The 23939-nt window shown below is 33.3% G+C and overlaps 1 protein-coding gene across 8 annotated transcripts in view; it reads right to left on the bottom strand.

Annotated features, from left to right (window-relative positions):
* The window catches only part of SENP7 (SUMO specific peptidase 7), a 128218-nt gene that overhangs the window by 38919 nt on the left and 65360 nt on the right, over positions 1–23939 (bottom strand). For 5 of the 8 annotated variants that reach the window (XM_010978431.3, XM_064495852.1, XM_031456511.2 and 2 more), the window contains 2 exons: positions 18519–18716; positions 11591–11785 (listed from right to left, as the gene is read on the bottom strand). The exons of 1 other annotated variant lie outside the window; for it this stretch is intronic. In XM_010978431.3, coding sequence (XP_010976733.3) covers positions 11591–11785; positions 18519–18716 — 393 coding nt within the window. The remainder of the gene's footprint in view (positions 1–11590; positions 11786–18518; positions 18717–23939) is intronic. 2 more of the 8 variants (XM_031456523.2, XM_031456527.2) reach the window with 2 other exon arrangements.

Raw genomic sequence — 23939 nt, 5'->3', positions numbered from 1 at the left:
TGTTCATTCTACCCAAAGCAACCAACAGATTCAATGCAATCCCTATCAATATTCCAATGGCCTTTTTCACAGAAACAGAACAAAAATCTTAAAACTTGTGTGGAACTACTAAAGACCCCAAATAGCCAAAGAAATCTTGAGAAAGAAAAATAAAGCCAAAAGCATCACACTTCATGATTTCAAATTATATTACAAACCTACAGTAATCAAAACAGTATAGTATCAGCATAAAAACAGACACATATATCAATGAAACAGAAAAGAGAGCCAAAAATAAATCCATTCATATATGGTCAATTCATTTATGACAAAGGAGCCAAGAATACACAATAGGAAAAGAACAGTCTCTTCAATATCTGACTTTGGGAAAACTGAACAGCCACATGCAAAAGAATGAAACTGGACCAATATCTTACACCATATACAAAAATCAACACAAAATGGACTAAAGACTTGAATGTATGACCTGAAAACATAAAAATCCTAGAAGAAAACATGAGAGTAAGCTCCTTAACATTGGTCTTGGTAATGATTTTTTGGATTAAACACTAAAACAAAGGCAACAAAAGAAATTAAACAAATGGGACTATATCAAACCAAAAAACTGCACAGCAAAGGAACCATCAACAAAATGAAAAGGCAACCTACAGAACAGAAGGAAATATTTGTAAATCATATATCTGATAAGGGAGTTAACATACAAAATATATAAAGAACTCATACAACTCAACAGAAAAAAATAAAACAAACTGATTTAAAAATGGGCAAAGAAACTGAATCAAAGTTTTTTCCAAAGAAGACTACAAATGACCAACAGGTACATGAAAAGGAGCCCTACACCCACTAATCATCAGGGAAAAGTATATCAAAAATCACAATTAGGTATAACCTCATACCTTCAGAATGGATATTACAAAAGACAAGAAATAAGTGTTGGTAAGATTGTGGAGAAAAGGTAACCCTTGTGCAATGCTGATGGGAATGTAAATTAGTGCAGCCACTATGGAAAATAGAATGGAAGCTCCTCAAAAACTTAAAAATAGAACTAACATATGATCCAGCAATTCCACTTCTGGGTATTTATCTTTAGGAAATGAAATTACTATCTCAAAAAGATACATGCACCCCAATGTTCACTGCAGCATTATTTGCAATAGCTAAGACATGGAAACAAGCCTAAGTATTCATCAACAGAAGAACAGATAAAGAAAATCAATTTCTCTCTCTCTCTCTCTCTCTCTCTCTCTCTCTCACACACACACACACACACACACACACACACACACAATGGAACATCTTTACTCATAAAAAAGGAAAGAAATCCTGCCATTTGTGACAATATGAATGAACCTTGAGGGTAATACATTAAATAAAATAAGACAGACAAACACAAATAGTGTATCATCTCACTTACATGTGGAATCTAAATTTTAAAACAAACATCTAGATACAGACATCAGACTGGTAGCTGCCATAGCCAGGTGCATGAAATGAGTGAAGTGGTAAAAAGGTGTAAGTTTCTAGTCATAAAAGAAGTAAGTCAGGAATGTAAGGTACAGCATTATGACTATAGATAACAATAGTGTACTGAATATTTAAAAGTTGCTAAGATAGTAGATCTTAAAATTTCTCACCACAAGAAAAAAAATTTTAACTATGTGTGGTAATGAATGCTAACTAAACTTACTGTGTTAATAATTTTGCAATATACACATATATGAGATATTATGGTGTATACTTAAACCTAATGCAAAGTTCTGTCAGTAACATACCAATAAAATTAATTAATTAATTAAAAAAAATAAATTGATACACAATTGGGAAAGCAATTTGGTACTAATTAGAATAGTCATAAAATGAATTAAATCTTTACCAACAATATTCTCACCCTTTATAACTATTATTAATGAAACAACTCATTATGGTATTATTTAAGTGGGTAAAAATTTTAAAATAAAAACTATATACAATATTAACCTTCAGAATTCTTTTATAATAGAATATATTATACAGTAATTACTACATTCTCAAAACTATTTAACAAGATAGAAATTCTTACATTCATAAATGTATTAAAAATCAGATACCAAGAGATAAACAAGATTATACTGTATAGAACAGGGAAACATACACAAGATCTTGTGGAAGCTCACAGTGAAAAAGAATGTGACAATGAATATATGTATGTCCATGTATAACTGAAAAACTGTGCTCTACACTGGAAATTGATAAAACATTGTAAACTGACTATAACTCAGTAAAAAAAAATGTAAAACAAACAAATAAACAAATCAGATACCACAAATAAATCAAGGATCCCTGAACAACAAACTATGAAATATATAACAAGTGACCTCAGGAAAATGGTGGAGTAGGAAACACCTACTATGTTCCTTCCTACCTAGACAACAACTGCACTGGCAGAATCCATCTGATGTAAGAATTTTGGGATTCTGGAGTCTATTAAAGGCTTGCAACTTCCAGTCAAAAGGTTCAACTTCAGCAATTTGGGTGGTAGTAGCTACCCACTCCCAGCCCTGAGGCAAATCGCTATGCCTGAGTTCCTAGAACAGTTTGTACAGGCTTACAATTACCAAGATGAGCAATTAGGATCTTGTCCTCCAAAAGTTGGGAATCTGTATTCTGATCACTGGTTGCTGTCTCTGATCATGAATAAGGCAGACAGAAAGACAGGCACTCATTGCTGCAACAACCACCACCACTGTTGTAAAAGTCTCCCATCCAGCTAAAACAACTCCCAGATTTAAAGAGCTAGTTCCTATTTTCTTTTATTTCTGCCCCCACCCTTCATTTTTCCCATTTTCTCTTTATGGGAAGCAAACGTTTAAGGCCTAGAACTTTAAAAAGTAATCACATATACAAAGAAATTTAGAAAGCCACAGACATGATCAGGGAAAAGCATAGGCTCAGAAAAGACTTGAGGAGACCTTTTGTTTACATGTCAGGCTGATCCCTGGAATAGGGACATAGTACAACTATTAAAAAAAAGAAGAAAAGAGACAAACAAAGGAAAAAAGCCAGCAAACCCTCGGAAAGGGCAAGAATCTTATTTCCAGACTTGCCATATTATATGACCCAAATATAAAGTTTTTAACAAAAAAGAAAATCACAAGGCATACAAAGAAACAGGAAAGTATGGCTGATGTAAAGGAAAAATAAATAAATCAACAGAACCTGTCCCTGAAAAAATCCAGATGGCAGACTCTATAGACAAAAGACATTAAAAAGGCTGTCTTAAAGGTCCTCAAAGAGCTAAAAGAAATCCTGGACAAAATCGAGAAAATGATTTACGACAAAATGAAAATATCAATAAAAGATAAAATATACAAATGAACCAAAGGAAATTCTGCAGCTAAAAAATATAATTTAAATAAAAATTTTATTAGAAGGATTCAAAAGTAGATACAAGCAGGCAGAAAAAAATAGTGAACTTGAAGATATGATCACAGAAATTATCAAATTTGAGGAATAAGAAGAAAAAAATTTAAGAAAAGTGAACAGAGCCTAAGAGACCTATGGAACACCAATAAATGGACTAATATACACACTGTTGGAGTCTCAGAGGAGAGGAAACAGAGAAAGGGGCAAAGATGTTACTGGGATAAATAATTTACCAAATAATTCCAAATTTGATGAAAGACATAAATATAAACATCCAAGAAGCCCAAAGAACTACAAGCAGAATAAACTGAATGAGACCTACACCAAGAATGTTATAATCAAATTCTCAAAAGACAAAGGCAAAAAGGGAATTTGAAAGCACCAAAAAAGAAATGACTCATCATATACAAAAGATCCTCAATAAGATTATGAGCAGATGTTTCATCAAAAACCATGCTGGCCAGAAAGCACTGGATTGGTATAGTCAAAGTACTGGGGGAAAAAACTGTCAAGTAAAAATCCTATTTCTGACAAAACTGTCCTTAAAAATGAGGACAAATTAAGACATTCTAAGCTAAACAACTCTATGTGGTCAGCATTGTCCTGATACCAAAGCAAGGCAATGATACTACAAGAAAACTACAGACTAATATCCCATAGGAACACTGATTCAAAATTCCTCAATACAATACCCCCAAACAGCTCCTATGGTTATTACCCAGGCCATTTATTCCTGGAATGCAAGGATGTTTCAACATACAAATATCTATCAATATAATATACCACATTAACAAAATGAAGAGGAAAACCACCTGGTCATGTCAATTAATGCAGAAAAAGCACTTCATAAAATTCAACACCTTTCCCTTACGATTAAAAAATAAAATTCAACAATCTAGGAATAGGAAGAAACTAACTACCTCAACATAACAAAAGCCATATATGAAAAATCCACAGCAAACATCAAACTCAATGTTGCAAGACTGAAAGTTTTTCTTCTAAGATCAGGACTAAGACAAGAATGCCCACTTTCACCACTTAGTCAATACAGTTCTGAAAGATCTAGCCATAGCAATTATTCAAGAAATGTAAAAGCATTTAAACTGGAAAGAAAGAGCGGAGGGTATAGCTCAAGTGGCAGAGTGCATGCTCAGCAGGCACAAGGTCCTGGGTTTAATTCCTAGTACCTCCATTAAATAAACAATTATATAAATAGACCTAATCCTACCCTCAAAGAAAATTGCAAAGAAATAATCTGTGCTTACAGATGATATGATCTTACATGTAGAAAAGATTACACACACGCATACACACACAAACACACACAAATTGTTAAAGTAAGTAAACAAAAAAGGAAATTGAGAAAACAATTCCATTTACAATAGCTTCAAGAAGGAAAAAAACTTAGTACTTAACCAAGGAGACTGAAGACTTATAAAATGAAAACTATAAAACATGGCTGAAAGACATACTACCCAAAGCAATCTACAGATTTAACGAGATCACAATCAAATCACCCAGGACATTTTTCACAGAAATAGAACAAATAATCCTAAAAGTTATATGGAATCATAAAAGACTCAGAAAAGCAATACTGAAGAAAAAGAACGAGGCTGGAAGAATAATCCTCCCAGACTTCAGACTATACTACAAAGCTACCAAAACAGCATGATACTGGCACAAAAACAGACATATGGATCAACGGAACAGAATAGAGAGTCCCCCCAAAAAATCCCACAGACTTATGGTCAATTAATCTTTGACAAAGGAGGCAAGAAAAATACAATGGAGTGGACAGTCTCTTCAGCAAATGGTGTTGGGAAAACTGGACAGCCACATGTAAACCAATGACATTAAAAATGAAAGCAAAAATAAACAAATGGGACCTAATTAAATTATAAACTTCTGCACAGCAAAGGAAACCATAAGCAAAACAAAAAGACAACCTATGGAATGGGAGGAAATATTTTCAAAAGATGAGACTGACAAGGGCTTAATTTCCAGAATATATAAACAGCTCATAAAACTTAATAACGAAAACAAACAACCCAATCCAAAATTGGGCAGAAGACCTAAATAAGCAATTCTCCAATGAAGACGTACAAATGGCCAATAGGCACATGAAAAAATGCTAATTATCAGAGAAGTGCAAATTAAAATTACAATGAGGTATCACCTCACACCAGTCAGAATGGCCATCATTAAAAAGTCCACAAATGATAAATACTGGAGAGGGTGTGGAGAAGAGGGAATCCTCCTACACTGTTGGTGGGAATGTAGTTTGGTGCAGCCATTATGGAAAACAGCATGGAGATTCCTCAAAAAACTAAAAATAGACTTACCATATGACCCAGCAATCCCACTCCTGAGCATTTATCTGGCGGAAACTCTAATTTGAAAAGATACATGCACCCCAATGTTCACAGAAGCACTATTTACAATAGCCAAGACATGGAAACAATCTAAATGTTCATCGACAGATGACTTGATAGAGAAGTTGTGGTATATTTATACAATGGAATACTACTCAGCCAAAAAAAAGAATGAAATAATGCCATTTGAAGCAACATGGGATGGACCTGGAGATTGTCATTCTAAGTGAAGTAAGCCAGAAAGAGAAAGAAAAATACCATATATCACTCATATGTGGAATCTAAAAAAAAAATTTTTAAAAGACAGAAATGAACTTATTTACAAAGCAGATATAGACTCACAGACATAGAAAACAAATTTATGGTTACCAGAGGGAAAAGAGGGTGGGGAGGGATAAACTGGGAGTTCAATATTTGCAGATACTAACTATATATATATATATATAAAATAGATTAAAAATAAGTTTCGACTGTACAGCACAGGGAACTATAATCAATTTCTTGCAGTAACCTATTATGAAAATGAATAAATGTATGTATATGTATGACTGAAATATGCTATATACCAGAAATTGACACATTGTAAACTGACTATACTTCAATTAAAAAAAATAAAAATAAAAATAAAACATGGCTGAAAGAAATTAAAGAAGACATTCATAAATGGAAACACATATTCCTGGATTAGAAGAATTAATATCGTTAAGATGTCAATACTACCTAAAGCAATCTATAGATTCAATGCAATCTTATCAAAATTACAGTAATATTCTTACAGAAATATAGAAACTTATCCTAAAATATGTACACAACCTTAAAGGACCCCAAGTTCCAAGACAATCTTGAACAAATTTGGAGGTCTCACACTCACTGATTTCAAAACTTACTACAAAACTGTAATACAAAACAGCATGGTACTTCCATAAAGACAAATAAATAGATCAATGGAATAGACCAGCACTCAGAAATAAACCATCGCATATATAGTCAAATGATTTTCAAATGGGTGCCAAGACCATTCAAGGGGGGAAAGGACAGCCTTTTCAACAAAAAATGCTGGAAAAACTGGATATCCACATGCAAAAGAATGAAGGTGGACCCTCATCTAACACCATACACAAAAGTTAACTCAAAATGGATCAAAGGCCTAAGTGCATAAGCTGAAACTATAAAACTCTTAGCATAGGAGAAAATCTTCATGATACTGGATTTGATAGTAATTTCTTGGACATGACAACAAAAGCACAGGCAACAAATGGAAAAATAGACAAACTGGATGTTATCAAAATTGAAACTTCTGCACATCAACTGGCAGTATCAACAGAGTAAAAGGCAACCCACAGAATGGGGGAAAATATTTGTAAATCATATTTCTGATAATGTTAATATTCAGAATATAGAGAGAATTCCTAAAACTCAAAAATAAAAAACCTGATTCATCAATGGACAAAGGATTTGAATAGATAATTCTCCAAAGAAGATATATAAATGGCCAATTAACACATGAAATGATGTTCAATATCACTTATTACAAGGGAAATCCATACCAAAACACAATGATATATTGCTCCATACCCATTAGGATGGCTATTATGCAAACACAGAAAATCATAATTTTGCCAAGGATGTGGAAATACCAGGACCCTTGTGCACTGCTAGTGGCAATGTAAAATGGAGAAGATGCTAAGGAAAAGTGTATGGTGGTTTTTTTAAAAATTAATAATATAATTATCATATGATCAAACAATTCCACTTCTGGGTAGACACTCAAAAGAACTGAAAGGAGAGACACAGATACTTGTACACTGAAGTTCATAACAGTGTTATTATTCACAGTAGCCAAAAGGTGAAGTAACCCAAGTATCCATAGACATTTATACCAGACTACAAACTACAGTAAGGCAAAAAGAATCAAAACTTCAACTAGAAAAGTTATCTCCAGGCTGTTATTCTGGATGCAATACCTCATTTAAAAAATAACAAATCAAAACAGTAGTTGACTGACCTATTTTTATACTTGGGGCTGAGGAGGTCTTTCCAAGGATAAACCAAAACACATAGGTCAAACACTGAGATTTTACAAAATAAAAATTTTAAATTTCTATACAACAGAAATTACTATAAACAAAGTAAAATTACAAGTAGGAAACCTGAAAAATTTTTTGTAATACATATAACAAAGCATTAATAGCATTCATAAGAGTTCTTACAAACCAGTAAGAAACAAATGAAACACTCTAATACATACAAAGACTAAAGAGAAAACTCATAAGAAATACAAAGTCCATCTTCACTAAAATAAAAAATGAAATAAAACAATTTAATGAAGACAGTTATGTTTATTTTTGTCAACAGGTTATCACAAAAATGTCAATGATAAAACTTAATTCTGGTTAAATACAGGAGAATGGAACTACAAGGATTTACAAGAATAAATACACAAAGATAAATGTATAATCCATTTACTGTAGCATTGTTATACAGAAAAAAATGAAAAATACCCTAAATATCTACCCATAAGGAAGTATATATATGTAAAAGAAGATAAAATAGATCTCTACATATTGATGTAAAAAGTTACCAAATTAAAAGATAAAAACTGATTTTCCCATTTACTCCGCTAGCATACCTGGGTATTATTTTATTTTACAGATAGGATAAACTGAGGCACAGAGAAAAAAAGTAAAGCAAATTGCCTGAGCTGCAATTCAAGCCTGAACTTAAATAAGTTAGTACAGGTATGGCATTTATCACAGTATAATATCATAGTCAAGACTTAACAAATATTAATTAAAAGTTGTCATAGGAATATTACACAGGTTATAATTAAGTGTGTGTGTGTGTGTGTGTGTGTGTGTGTGTGTGTGTGTATATGTTAAAATAACATAACATATATATATATGTTAAAATAATAAATTGTCACCTAGAAAAAAACAAATACGCTACTCCAAGGGGACAATTTTATTTTAAACTTCCTATTCACTCTTGCTGTTTTCTGTTACTCCTTTATTTCTGGCATAAAACACAAGACTTTTTCCTACATAATTCCATTCAGGTTGTCACTAGAGTCGGTAATAACAGTTTTGAACACTAAAGACAAGCTAAGGCTAAAGTAAGATTCAAGCATTCATATAACCTTTTCTGTATGTATCATCCAGGGCACAAATGCTAGGTTTTCAGAGGAAACCTCCCCTGGTTTCACAGACGTAGACCCCATTCTTTAATCTACCAATTTTTAGGTGTTACCTGACCTTCTATCTTTGTAAGAAAGTTGGCTACATTCTCTACAGTAACAGAACAGTAACAATAATGTCAGATCATCATGTCTCTTTCCGAGATCTAAATAACTTATATTTACTCTTCCTGATTTTAGAACAGGTAGGCTGAGAGGAGGTTGGTTATAACATGAGTTCCATCCTTGAGCTACCCTGTGTTCCTCCTGTACTTCAGTTCTAGTGCGGCACATCTACCGAAGTGATGGTATGGCCATACTTACAACTTATTTAAAGGGCACTCTGAATTCTCCTCAGAAAAAATCATTTTAAGGGAAGAGAGAACTAAAGTTTGGTTTAAGGAATACAGTACTCCATCTTAAACCACACAGTAATACTAGTATGACTGTGACATTTACCTTGGCAGAATTGGTAATGACAACAGGGTAGCAGGAATCTCAGGAGGGGACACAGAAGACTTCAGTACCATCAACTACAGAAACAGCCATTAATGGCACTTTTGATACTAGCAGTGATAAGAGAGACACAAAAATCATGACTACCATTTATTAACTTCCTACTAAGTTCCAGGCATTTTACATAGGTTATCTCCTTAAACCTGTACAATAATCCTATAAGGTGTGTATTATTATCCCTGTTTTAAAGATAGAATAAGTAACTTGTTCAAGGTAAATCAGCATGTTAGCAGTACTGCTAAAATCTAAATCCAGATGTCTGGCTCCAAAGTCTATTCCTATAGTAAATGCAACAGTCAAAGAAAGTAAGTTACCACCAAGAGATGAATTTTCAGGGTCCGTATCAAATACTATCTGGAAACTTCCTAACTATTTGGAAAGAACTTTAAGAGAGGTAGAGTTCTCAATGAATAGATTTTAGAAAGAGTCAGAAATTTTACAGCTATTACTATTACTATTACTATTAAACCTTAGCCCCAGGATGTTATAAAGCCTGAAAAGTACAGATTACAACTTGAGAGTTTCACAGAATCCTCAAAATAGTGCTATTTTTTCATAACAACATGAATGTGCACTGATTTGAATTCCATGGTAACAGCATATAAGTGGCTTTTTCTGTAGAAAGTGTCTTCAATAATAACATCTTTATTTGTCCAGTATTTTATGTTCACAAAGAATTCTCACATGCGAGACTTAAAAGAGATAATACACAACTTTGTAAGGTAGAAATGTCATTCAAAATTTTTTCTCTTTTTACAAAACTCAGGTAACCAAAACTCAAGGTTAAATGACATAAACATTAACCCAAGTGCACAAAATTCAACATGTACTGAGCTAAGCACTGGATAAAAATGCAAACAAGATTTGATATCTCTCCTTAAGGAGCTCATGGTCTAGTACAGGAGGCAGAAAAAAACACCTACAGTACAAAATGATAAAATGCACTTCTACTATCTCTGAGTATACATTAAATTTATTAGTAATTGGATAATGTCACTGAAACTCTCTCTCTTTTTTTTTTAGCAAATTCAGAAAGAGACCTAATAAAGTCACTGATAATTTACTAAGTAGAACCCAAGTGAAACAAAGTATTCTCCAAAAGAAGAGAAATTCATAAAATTTATAAGTTCATAAGAAATAAACGGTTTAGCAGGGTAGGGTATAGCTTAGTGGTAGAGCACATGCTTAGCAGGCACAAGATCCTGAGTTCAATCCCCAGTACCTTCATTAAAACAAACAAATAAATAAATACATACATAATTATCTCCCCCTACAAAACAAACAAAAAAAGAAATAGAGTTTATAAAAATCAAATGTGTTAGTAATTAAGAAATTTGTTATAAATCTTTTTAAAAGTAACTATAAATATTCTTTAACGTAATATTCTTTAATGTAATTAGGCTTACAAGAGAAATACAAATCAGAAGTTACCTTTGGATGGTTTTGGGGGGAGGGAAAGGGACAATTAAGACTGGGTAAATAATTTCTCATTCAGATCAAAGCTATTTATTGTACTGGCTGGGAACAGAAAATAGAAAAGAGAAGTTCATGGTAAATGAAAGTTAAAATATCTAGTATTATCTACTAACTAACATCCCTTAGCTTTTTACCATAGTTTTTTTTTTCTTATTTACAGCCCCCATATGAGATTCTCCTAGAGCTTAAAACAAAAGCAACTTCTGATTTCCATTTCTCTTATTGCCAGAGAAAGCCACGATTGTTAATAGAATTCAGCTATCTCAAATCATTTTTGTGAGGAATGCATTCGGACAGACAGCCAGATGGATGGATAAGACAAAGGAGGAGGAGGAGGAACGGATAGACGTCAGGGGAATGAATTTCAATTATACCAGATAAATAAACTGAAATAGGTACTGAATTTTCATTGAGAGTTTGCATCCATTTCCCCAAAACACAAGTAGAGTGATTGGTACTTTCCGAAACTGATTATTAGCCAATGACTGTTGGTTCCAATAGTCATTCCAGCCACCAGTGGAGAAAAGTTATACTAGCTATCAGAGCACGTTTGCCTCACATTTAGCAATAACATATCTGTGGGGAAGAATGGAGGAGGGCTCGTGAGAGTAAGCATAATATTTATTTTGAGTAAAGTTATCACTAAACATACCTTTCCGATAAAAAGGAGCTCTTGTGAGGATCTATATTTTGACAAGATTCTAGGCTGCCATCAGATGGTGAAGAAAGCTGCTCTGATTTCAAGTTGTCTGTATCACCCAAACTGGCCTCAGTTACAGATGAGGTCTTTATGTATTTTCTTCCTAACTCCGTTCCCAGGACATTCGTCAATATAACTCTGGGTATCCTGTCACACAAAATAACAAACACTGTACTGTTCTGAAATTTGCAGGAAGGAAAAAAATGTATTCTAGGAAGTTAAATTTTTCAAACATTTTCCTTTTAGCCCAAGGAAGCTATTAGAACTATACCACCCTGAAAAATCAACCCATAAATACTCAAAATTTTGGGTAAACACTCTTTTTTTGTTCCTGAAAGTAGCTGTATCTTATAAATTGGTATAGACTGATATACCACTATAATGGCTTTAACTGTACTAATGGACACTATTAAGGTGCTTAAAATTTTACCCAATTTTTCTCAAAAAAATGTTTTTTCTTTTCCAGTAGTTATTAAAAACAGATACTACAAACCAATTCAAAAAATCTTTATTCTTCTTATTCCCTGGTAAATAATAACATATTTGTAACTGGTAAATACCAAAGCTACATCTGACAAGAAAGATATCATTCAGATTGCATTATGGTAAATGACAGATGCCTTAAGTGAAACAGCACATACATTGATGGTAATAATGAACTTTTTTAATAGCATCAGGGAAAGGGTCAACAAAATAAATGCTTAGAAAAGTAAAGTGTATTTTTAAAGCTCCAAAATTTTTTAATTTGGTGTGGTTCAATCAAAAGTACTAACGTAAGCCTAGTATTTTTTTTTTTTTAATTTCTCGTTGGGGTGGGGGGTAATTAGGTTTGGTTATTTATTTATTTATCTTTAGTGGAGGTGCTAAGGATTGAACCCAGGACCTCATGCATGCACTGTGCTACTGAGCTATACCCTCCCTGCCAGCCTAGTGTCTTCTTAAACAGAATGGGTAGTATAATCTTTTCCTGGTTAGCGAGATGTTATTATGAACAACTGATGTACTTTGCCACACTACAAAGATGCCCTCAAGGCAACTATTCGGCCCTGAATTGACAGGCCCAAGCCAAATTACCGTGAATTTTTTAGTTCTTTTTATGTACCTTTTAAGTTTTCCTGCCTCCTCTTTATCAGATGTTCCCCATGACTGTTACCAACATATCACTTGCAGCATTTTACTGACCTTTTCTGAGAGACAATACCACTTAGAAAGGGCCAGAGTACTTTTAAGTTAAAAAATGTAAACTTTCCTGTACTTTGTTACATCTGCTGTGGTACTTAGAGGTACTCTTTATTTTCACTACATAGAGACACTATGTTCTTTTCACTATGTTCCAAACAGCGTAGAATTTCAGATCCTGGGAGAACTTTAAAATAATTTAGTCTACTCTTTATTTTAAACATGAGGAATTCAAACCTCAGAAAAGTTAAATGGCTACCCAAGTATAAGTAATTCTTCCTAGTAGAAGAACCTAGGTTAGTTATCTTTTTGTTTTTTAAATTTTATTCCATTACACTGCATCCTCAATACTAAATTGCCAAAGGATAGAAGCAATTGAATTCTCTTCTGAATAATAAATGATCATTCTATTCTTTTATGCTTTGTTTTGCTCCTAGATTCTGAAGAAAGAAAAAGGAGAGATATCAAAAATGAAGCCTGGAGGATAAATGAGATCTTTTAAGCTAAAAAAAAAAAATCTGAAAGTCTTGCCTAGAAGAGAAAAATTTCAAACTTCACCCAAAAACCACTGGAAAAGATTATCTACCAAGCTGCAGCAGAACCTACATCTCTAAAGCACAGGAGGCATAGAGGGTCTCTGAATTTACCAGAAGGTTCGAAGAACTATCTCAGCATGTCTACCATGGGATATCTTTCAATTAGAGGTAAACAAATGCCACAGGGAAAAAACTGAAGACCAAGTAGAATATGTAAAGGTTAATAAATTAGATATCAGGTAAAATATGTAATAAAGTCCAATTCCTACTGTACTTATGAAAAAAAAATTAAAGTTCAGAAGAATGAAAAGCAGTATGGCACAGGGGTTAAGAGTAAGGAGTCTGGAGTGAGACAAACATAGGGTTAGGTTCTGATTTCAGCACTTAATAATTCTACAACCTTAGGTAAGTTACTTACTATAATGTATGCCTCCTAGCATCATCTCTAAGACAGGGAGAATTATAAAATCTACCTTACAAAATTATTAAGACTAGATGAAATAATTGATGTAAAGCAGTTAGCACCAGTCCTGGCACACAGTAAGTACACAATAAATGGAAGTTCACTTTAATTTTCCTATTATTGAAGTCTTGCTCAAATTTATAAACAATCTTTTCAATAGTGCTTGTCATAATTTATCATGCTCTGCAATCTTAACGAAAATATCTAGAAAAGTACATAGTTAAACAGTTAGCAATGCCCATAGTACTCCTAGCTCTTCATAACACATGCCATAGCCCAAGCATCTTTCATCAACTATTTGCAGTTTATAGAATTTAGGTACCTTGAGGAAAGAGAGCTTTGTGTGACAGCTTTATAAAATATAAATCTATAAAGTGATGACTAAATTCGTAATACCTAAACTGTCTTTCGGTGTATAACTTATAAATTAGCACTGCCATGAAAATTCTAGGGCTAGCCAGCATTTCAAAAGATTCTGAATTTTCACAAGAAATATATAAAGGTGTATACTACATCTCTCACACATGGAAGGAAGGACTGAAAATTGTCATTTCACACAGTCCATCCAATTTTTTCCCCAAGTATGCAAACAGTATCAGTAAGTAAAATATAGTTTGTTTAACTTTACTTATTAATATTGTGAAATCATACTTCAAGATATAATATGCTAAACCAAATGAGAAACAAATTTTGTAATGCATGAGATGAAGCATAAAGTATACTGGCCTGAGAAGTAATGCCATTAATTGATTATGTCTCTGCACGGTTATTTTCTCTGATTCTTAATTTTCTCAGTTATAAGTTTTGAGTTCCCTTCCTATACAAGGTAGCATGGTAAATGTAAGATTCAAATAATTCAATAAATAGGGGAAAAATTTGAAAAACTGGTAAGAGCTATTAAGATAAACTTGATGTCAAGAGCAAATTTTTTTAAAGAAATGGAAAACCCTCATTAAAAGATAATAATTTTATCTGGTCTGATAATAAAGCTATAATATAATAAATTTTAAAATTACAATACTAATTTAGTTTTATTTTGCTGTAATGTAGACAAATACTGTTCTAAAATTGTGCTGTGATATTTTAATAAGGTTCCCATAAATCCATTCTTATCCTAGATGATATAATTCAAAATATTACTTTCTAAATCAATTTCTCAAGCTATGTAGAAAAACATTTTTAATTTTTGAATAACTTTCACAGATTTTCTAAATTTGCTTTTTTTTACTAAGCTATATTTTTGGTGAATAAATTATCACTCAGTTAAAACATTACTGGCTTAGAGAAGTTCTAAGCTACAAGAATACTGTGGTTGTCATACCATCACATCTGGAAAGTCATACAACCACAACAGTTGGAATATGTAATGTTTTAAAACTTTAAACATATGTAAATGTAAGAAAAACATGAATAATACTTATACCATTTAGGGAAATTCCAAGAACCAGGAGCTAACTTTTTTCTTAATGGAATATGGGTACACTGCCTCAATACATCTCTAACAATCTCTGGTGCCAACTGATGAAAGCAGGAGAAAGATGGTTAACCTTCTCAAAAGCCTTGTATGTGTCTCCCACTAGGCTCTTTCTTGCCTGCTGACTAAGGTTTATAAAAATCTGGAAATTTTCTCCCAGGAAAATAGATGTGAACCACACATGGTGATAAAACCTAGACTAAAATATGATTTACTTGTTTAAAAAGAAATGTGTGCATTCCACATACTGCTAGTTTGATATATCTAAAATTCTTGACCCTTTCCTTCATTATTTAACAAGGTTGATCTGGATCATATATTTTCTGTTTTTCTTCTCAATTTCATCCAGAAGTTAAAAGGCTAAATTGTCTTCATATAAAAGGCAAGATGCTTAGATCACTACCTTTAGATTCTAGAATGCAAATAAAATTTCTAAAAAAAATGCCATTCCTGGGACTAAATGAGTAATGTTTGTTTACTCAATAGCTAAACTGTAAGTTAAAATTAAAAACCAAAACTAAATTTTTCTCCCTTCATCTTTCTGAAATAATAAAGTCCTAGCTAAGTAAAAATGAAAATAAAACAGTGTCATGTTCGAAGTTAAGCAAAGACTGAAGAAAACCTAAGTCTCCTATTCCAGACAGCGAGTCCCACACAGAAAACATCTGTCTAAAGCTACGCCCTAAACAGTTCTCCAGTTGTCTTTTTTGAAGTTTGTATTATCTCTTTTCCTGGCTGTCTCCAAAATTACAGAGCAGATAATTGGTTCTATTGGAGAAAAATACATTTCAATCAAAAAGACTGGAGATATAACTCCGCTGAGAAGCAATTTCTTTCTTGTATTCTGCAAACATTTATTGAGCATTTAGTATGTGCCCAGTACTGTGCTACGTACTAATAATAGTGAAAAAATAATAATATGAAGTCCCTGCCCTCACGAGGCTTGTTGCCAGGGAGGCAGAGAAACTAAAAATCACAATATAGTGTGATGAGTGCTATGATACATGAAGAGGCTGCTTAGCAAGATGAAGAAATGGATCAAATGCAGATGTGGGAGGCGGAATTAAAGGCGGCTTCCCAAGAAGACAGAATACGAACTTGATGCTAAAGACCAGTACAAGTCAGTAAAAGGGAAAAGGAGACTCTTTGCAAGATAAGAGAACAAGCAGCATGAGCTCAGAGGTATAAAACAGCATTATACATTCAGTGAACCATCAATAGTTCCCTAAGTCTGAAGTACAGCATGAATGTGGAGGGGTGGACAGACATAAAGTTAGAGGTGAGACCATCAAGGACCCTGTATGCCAAGCTAAGGAGTTTGAACTTTATCCTGAAGTGTATGTGGAGCCACAGAAAGATGTTAAACTAGATAGTGACAAGTAATATCTGTCTTTTACAAATAATACTTTGGCAACAATACAGGGAAACAACCAAGAAGAAAAAGACTATGTACAGGAAGCCAAATTAAACTATGATCATAGTAACAAAGGCACAAAACTGATAGGGCTTGAACTGAGGTAGTGGCAATAAAGATGATGATCATTTCAAGACAGATTTAGGAAGTAAAAATAACTAGACATGACAAATCATAGTATATGAAGGGTAAGAAAAATGAGGAACAAGGACAATTTCCAACTTCTAATTTTAAGAACTAAGTGTAGAGAAGTCATATATTCAGACAGGGAGGAGATATGGGAATAGGAACAAGTTAAATTTAAGATACCTGGAGCTGAGGAAAAAGATCTGGACTAACTGGTAGTTCACCCCCGGAAGTAAACAGAAAACACACACACACAGAGTAAAAACCAAATTAGAATCCTTTAGGGACTCTTTACTTCACATTATATTTAAATTACACGAACACATAATTTAGCTGCTAACAATTTCTGGTAAGAAAAACTATTCTTCTGAGAGAATATAACATGACACTATTATAAACATGCTGTTCTAATTGAAAAAGGACAGAATGGGATGAGGGGACTGATGCTATTTGGAAGAGTTGAAGCTTCTTTTCAAAAGAGTCCAAAGGGATTGGAAGGTTCATTCCTTTCAGCAGCCCCCTTATTTAGATTCATCAGCACGGTAAGGAATAGGTTCACCTGTACTAAGGAGGAAAAATGCTGGAATCCAGAACAATGACAGCAAAATGCTTCATAAATTACTGAAGCTAAACTGTCTGACTCTAAGATTTTGGGTGCTTTAGAAAGTCATATTTACATCAGGATGATCTAGTACAGAAATTCTTGTTACATAGCTTTTCATGGTTTTGTCTTTTCTAAACGAAGTGTCCTTTTTTAAAATTAATGTATTATACTATGTTCAGATGTTCTGACAGAGTTCTATTTTTATTTTAAATAACAGTGTTGAAATTTAGTGATTTTTATCTGGATCTTGGCTTAAAGCACTTACAGACTCTCAACCAGATTACAGACTACATAACCAAAGAGCTGTCTCGCTAATGACAGGTTATTCTAATTGAAAGCGAAGTACCTCTCTCTAAAAAATATTCATTAAAGGGTTAAAATTATAAATGGAAATACACTAAAAATATTATGTTACAGATCACAAATTCCCAAAGCTAATTCCTAAGTTTCAGCTCCAAACTTCGTATACAATTCTTTTTAAAAAATACAAAACAAAACAAAACTAGTCTTGTTAGTTTTCAAAATTAAACTGTATATTTATTATTAAAAATCTGGGGTAGTATTTCAATATCATCTCCTTCTTTTAAAAATGCATGTAAAATACAAGAAAGCTCACAAAGTCAAAAGTGTTAAGGATCTAGATTAAATGATATTTAAAAGGTATGTTAAAAATGCAGAAAACTAAAAAGATCTATAGATATCCATACCTTTTTTTTATTTTCTGCATCTTTTACATAACTTTCAACTAATATTTATTCTAGGTCCTTACCTATCCATCTATATCTAGTTCTTCATTTTATATCATAAATGAATCTTAAAAATACATATACATGAACCAATTATAAAGTTAAATGTACTAAGGATACTTGCTTTTATGGAAATAATTCTATATTAGTCTATTCAATGAAGTGCAGAACTATCATTAACTTTTTAAAAAATTAAGATTGTCAGCTTTAAGATTTGAGTGGGTCACACCTGTGTATACAGATTTTCTTACAGATGATTTCCAACAATTTTATTTTTAAGACTCTGGGACTCATTTCAAATGCGGTAAGTTGAACAAAATCAATACTGAACAACATACCTTTCAGACAAATTAAGGCTTTGGTGAAGAGGTTCTAATTTTTGACATGTCTCTAGGCTCTCAACAGATGTCGAAGGCAATGAGTCTGATTGCACCTTGTTGGCATCACATAAATTAGCATCGTTTCTAGGTAGGGTCTTTCTGAATTTTCGTCCTAAATCCGTCCATAGGACATTCGTCAACATAACTTTGAGTTGCCTGTTACACACATAAATAATTAATACACACAGTACTAAACATTGTTTAATACATGAATTCATCACAAACTGTAACAAATGAAAACCTACAGGAAATCTAAATTTCAGTTCTTCCAGCAATTAACCAGAGTAGTAAATATTATAAGAAAAAATTTGCCTAACCATTCTCAAATATACATTAAAAAGTAAACCCTATTTCACTTAAATTGGATTTTCTTTAGAATTCTGTGTGGTATACTGCAACTATGGTCATGCACACGTATAGCTGTTGGATTTCTGGTAACCCATCTGTACCTATTCACACTATTAATGGAACAAAACACATCTGCACATTGCATCACAAAGGCAACCACTTTCCTACACTAAAAATGTGGTTTTGTTTTAGCATTTGTTGATTTGGAAAACATAATTAAAACTAAGGGTGTAACAGTACATCATCTACAGTCTTAAACCTATATAGTGTTAAGATACACTTAATTTCACCTTATTTCTAAAAACAAGTTAATTTAAAACACTATACCTATACCAATTTCAAAAAGTGAAACTGACAAATCCAAGCACTTCCAGCTTTTTTGCCTCATTACATTTTACCCATTACTCATTCAATACATCTTTGTATTGATATTACTTGAAGAACTGTGTTCAGTTCTGGAACCATGAAATATACTTTTTGCAGTACTGTGAACAGGTTACCAAGTGGATGTGAAACAATGTCAAATGAGGAATGGCTGAAAGAATTGGAAATGTTTAATCAGAAGAGTGTCTATTCTACTCCCTAGTACTAGTTTTTGGCATTGTTTGTTTAACAAATGTAAGAATATTAAGAAACAGAAAGCAAAGTGCTCATGTATTTTTAAGATAAAACACGTCTCAAAGAAATCAATTGTTTGCAACAGCCACTTGGGGCTATATCTTCAGATCACCGGAAAGAGGGATACAAGTCTTCAGGGGAGCCTCCATAGAATGCATTGAAACTCTAAATATTTTAAGTTAAAAAAAGTTTAATCTATAGGTTTTAGAATAATCATTAAAGAATAAAGAGGTGAATGACATTTCTAATTATGAATAATAGTAACTCATTCTTCATTCAACAAATACTTACCAAACACCTTCTAGCAAAACAACTGTACTAGTAGAATCTGGAGGTTTAGCAACAAACAAAACAGTCACAGTTCCTGTCTTCTTGGAGCTTACATTCCAGAGAAGAATCACCCAATTAGTTGTTTAATTACAATTATGATGAGCAATATGAGTGAAAACTACAGAAGCTGCATTTCTTCTGAACCAGGTCAGGGACGGGTCTACTGAGAATATGACCTTTAAGCTGAAACCTCAAAGGACAGACACGATCCAAAGGAAACAAGTGGAAAATGGAGAGTGGTTCAAAAAAGGGAACAAAATGCAAATGCTCAGATATAAATAAAGTTTATTCAAAGAAATCAAAGGACTTACCTGGCTCTAGTGCTCAGAGTGAAGAGGAAATGTATGTAAGCTAAGGATGGGCAGTTAGGTAAGACCCTGTGGACTGTATTAAGGATTTGAGACTTTATGCCAACAACAACAGCAACAATCCCCTAGCTTTAAAAACAGAATGATGAGATCAGAGCTGCATTTTTAAAAGATGACTTTTATAATGAATAGAGAAAGTACTCAGAGAAAACAGCAATAATGAATTCAGAGAGGTAATGCTGACTTAGGCATAGTTTAGTGGAATGGTGGGAGCAGAAATGGGGAAGATGAAAAGGGATATAGCAAATGAAGGGAGTTGATATATGGCTATGAAAGGCGTATATAGGACAAGAGCTGAAGATAAATGTGAGATGCAGAAAATGGTTTTTATTAGTTATTGGTTTGTTAGTTAGCTTAAGAAAACATCTGTATAAGTTTAATTGCTTGTGGGAAGGGGTCAAAAGAGTAAAAGAGGTTGAAGATACAAAAGAGAATAATTGACATTATAAGGAAGTTTCCTAGCAAATGGCATAAAAAGAGCTAATATTTATTGATTATACACATATACTGGGCACTATGCTAAGGATTTTACAATGATTTACTTCATTTAATCCTCACAACTACTCTATGAGATACAATGGTAATTATTATTCCTCTGCAATCGAGAAGACCAAGATAGAAAGATTAATAACTTAAGCCCACAGTAAAATGGGTGAGTAGTGAAAGAGATCCAGAACCATACACTATCAACTCTGCTGCTACTAGCATTCATTGTTCCACAAGGCTGGTTTCTGACGGGAGAAGAGGAGCCCCTTTCCTTCTTTCAGGAACCAAGATCATCTTTTCAAAGTGATAAGAAAGGTAAAGGAACACAGGCTTGAGAAAAGAAGAGGCTTCGAATCATCACTACGGAGAGGGGGAACTCAAGCTGACTAGAGAAACACAGTACGATTATCATGCAGTTTAGGAATCCAGTGAGATTAATAATCATGAATTTATAATGCCACAAACAGACTCTGTTTTGTGATTTTTTTCCCCTTCACTGCTCAGCCACTTTAGTGTCAGCACAATGCAAATAATTAGGTTCACAAGTGATTATTAATTACAAAAGAAAAAAAAATTTTTTAATTGAAGTACAGTCAATTATAATGAGTAAAAAACATCTTTATAATGAAAGATTTGGCAGCTACCACCTTAACCAAGTGACCAAATGTAGGGCCACCAACAGTGGGACAAGCAGACATTATGTATTCCCTGATATGATACAATAAGCAAATCACATCAGCCATGAGTTAGTCTTGCCAAAAATGTAATATGAAACTACTCATGGGCCAAATCCAGACAATCATAAAAATCTAGAATGTAGGACATTCTACAAGACAACTGGCCTGAACTCTTCAAAAAAGTCAATGTCATGGTTTAAAAAAAAAGGGGTGGGGGTCAGAGGGCAGGCAAGAGCTATTCTAAGATTAAGAGACTAATGAGACATAATAGCCAAAATACATAATGCATGAACATCAATGTGATCCTAGATTTCAAAATAAATAAATAAAAGACATTTTGGAGACACATAGGGAATTGTGATTCTAGAGTTTATATTAGTTGATAATATGAAATTACAAATGTTCTTCATAATTTATTATGGTTATTTATGTAAGAGAATTTCCTGGTTCCCAAGAAGTGCAAGCTAAAGTATTTAGAGGTGAAGTGCCACATTGTCTCTAACTTTCAGATGGTTGTGAAAAAAATGTGTATGTGTAGGTATATATGTGATATGCACTTATACACATGTATGAAAACAGACTGAGAGGAGGCAAATGTGCGAAAATGTTAATAACTGGTGAATCCAGATGAAGGATATATGAGTGTTTGTTACGCTCTTAACAAAATCATCCCATGCCTGGAATCCTGTACCAAGAAAACTATGAAACACAGAGGAAAAGAAGTTATACATGAAGATATTCATCACAGTTTTTTACACAAGCAACAAACTAAAAACAACTTTAAATTCCTAGCAATAGCAGAATCATTAAGTAGACCATGATAAAGCCACTTAATGGAATGTTACTTATCTCTTAAAATCTTCTACTTTAAATTTTTTAAAAACCTGTGTTTTCTGTTTTCTACTTGTCTTTATTTCTGTTTTCTATACTAAGCAAGTACTATTTATATAAAGAGAAATGTCAACTAAGTAATTTTTAAAATGGTAAATAGGTTTACCAAGCCAAAACTATCGATTAGTGAAATGGAATTTTTTTTACATTCAGGACTATTCTTTCATAACTATATGTTTACAACTGTACAACTTAAAATTCTAAGTGATCAAATGAAAATCCTTCTAAAATCTTAAAGATATAAGGCATACTTCTTGTCTAATGAGATTATTAGTAATTTGCTAAATTATTTAAGGAAAGTATTATCCCACTGGTAATTTTAATAATTTTAAATATGAAAATATCCAATGTTGAAAAAAGCCATTTTTCTATCCACCCAGACCAAATAAGAATCACCACTGTGATCTTACTGATAATTCTAATAGTGTGGCTCTAAGTGAGAAAGTCAATTTGGGTTCTCTGGAGAAATACTCTGGAGAGTATTTCTTGTCCTTCAGAGAAATGCGTGTAGGAAATCAGAATATGCTACCTCAAAATATGTTATTGTGGCACAAGGATTATTTTGAAGTGAACACAACTGAGAGCAGATGCCAAAAAGGCTCTCTATCCACCCACTGCTTGTCTAAAAATAGGTTTTGACTACTCATCACCAGAGACTCTTATCAGCCTAGGAATGGAATCTACATAACAAGCCTCACTAAACAGACTATCTTCTGTTAGTTTCCCTCGTATATGTACTTTTCCCAGTTTGCCATCCTTGGAATGGCAATCCTTTTTCTTTTGTCTTCTCACTTTGCTAGAAATTTATTATTCTTCATTAACACACTATATAAGCCCAAGTTGTAACCACTTCTTTGAGTTACTCATCACAGAATTTCTCCTACGTATATGCACACTGCATTTATTAATAGACTGTGTTTGTTTTTCTTTTATTAATCTGTATTTTGTCTGTCAGATTTGCAGGGCCCCAGCCAAGGAATCTAAGAGAGTAGAGGCTTTTTTCTCTCCTCTATGTGGACAAAATATTTGAACACTTCATAAAAAAGATATACGAACGGACAACATGCACCTTATCGTTCTGGTCTTTAAAAAAAGTTTCTTGTCTTTTCAAAAACAGGGGGAAGGCAGCAAAAGATTACCACACACACTTTAGAGAAGATACAAAAGCACATGAAAAGATGCTCAACATCATCGTTCATCACGGAAATGCAATTAAAACCTCAAAAAGATACTACTACACATCCATTACAATGGATGGTGATAAGAAACTGACCATACAAGTACTGGCAGAAGTGTGGAGGAAGTAAAACTCTCCTACACTGCTGGTGGTAAGGTAAAATGGCACAATTACTTTTGGAAAACATTTGGCAGTTTCTTACAAAGTTGAAAATACACTTTCAATGACCCAGCAACCCATCTCCTAGGTATTTAACCAAAAGAAATGAAAACATGTCCACACAGGCACTTGTACATGAATATTCACAGCAGCTTTACGCACAGTAGCTCAAAACTGGAAATAACCCAAATGTCCATCAACAGCCACATGGATATGAGGGGAAAAGAACATGTCATCCCAAAATATGCCACTTTGGCATGTTGATTATTTTGAGCTGAAGACACTTGAGAAACAACAGTTGCAGGAAAGACTCTGACCTCCCCTT

Source organism: Camelus dromedarius, chromosome 2, assembly GCF_036321535.1.
Source record: "Camelus dromedarius isolate mCamDro1 chromosome 2, mCamDro1.pat, whole genome shotgun sequence".
In the NCBI taxonomy this organism is placed as follows: domain Eukaryota; kingdom Metazoa; phylum Chordata; class Mammalia; order Artiodactyla; family Camelidae; genus Camelus; species Camelus dromedarius.
This window is presented reverse-complemented; position numbering and strand designations above follow the sequence as displayed.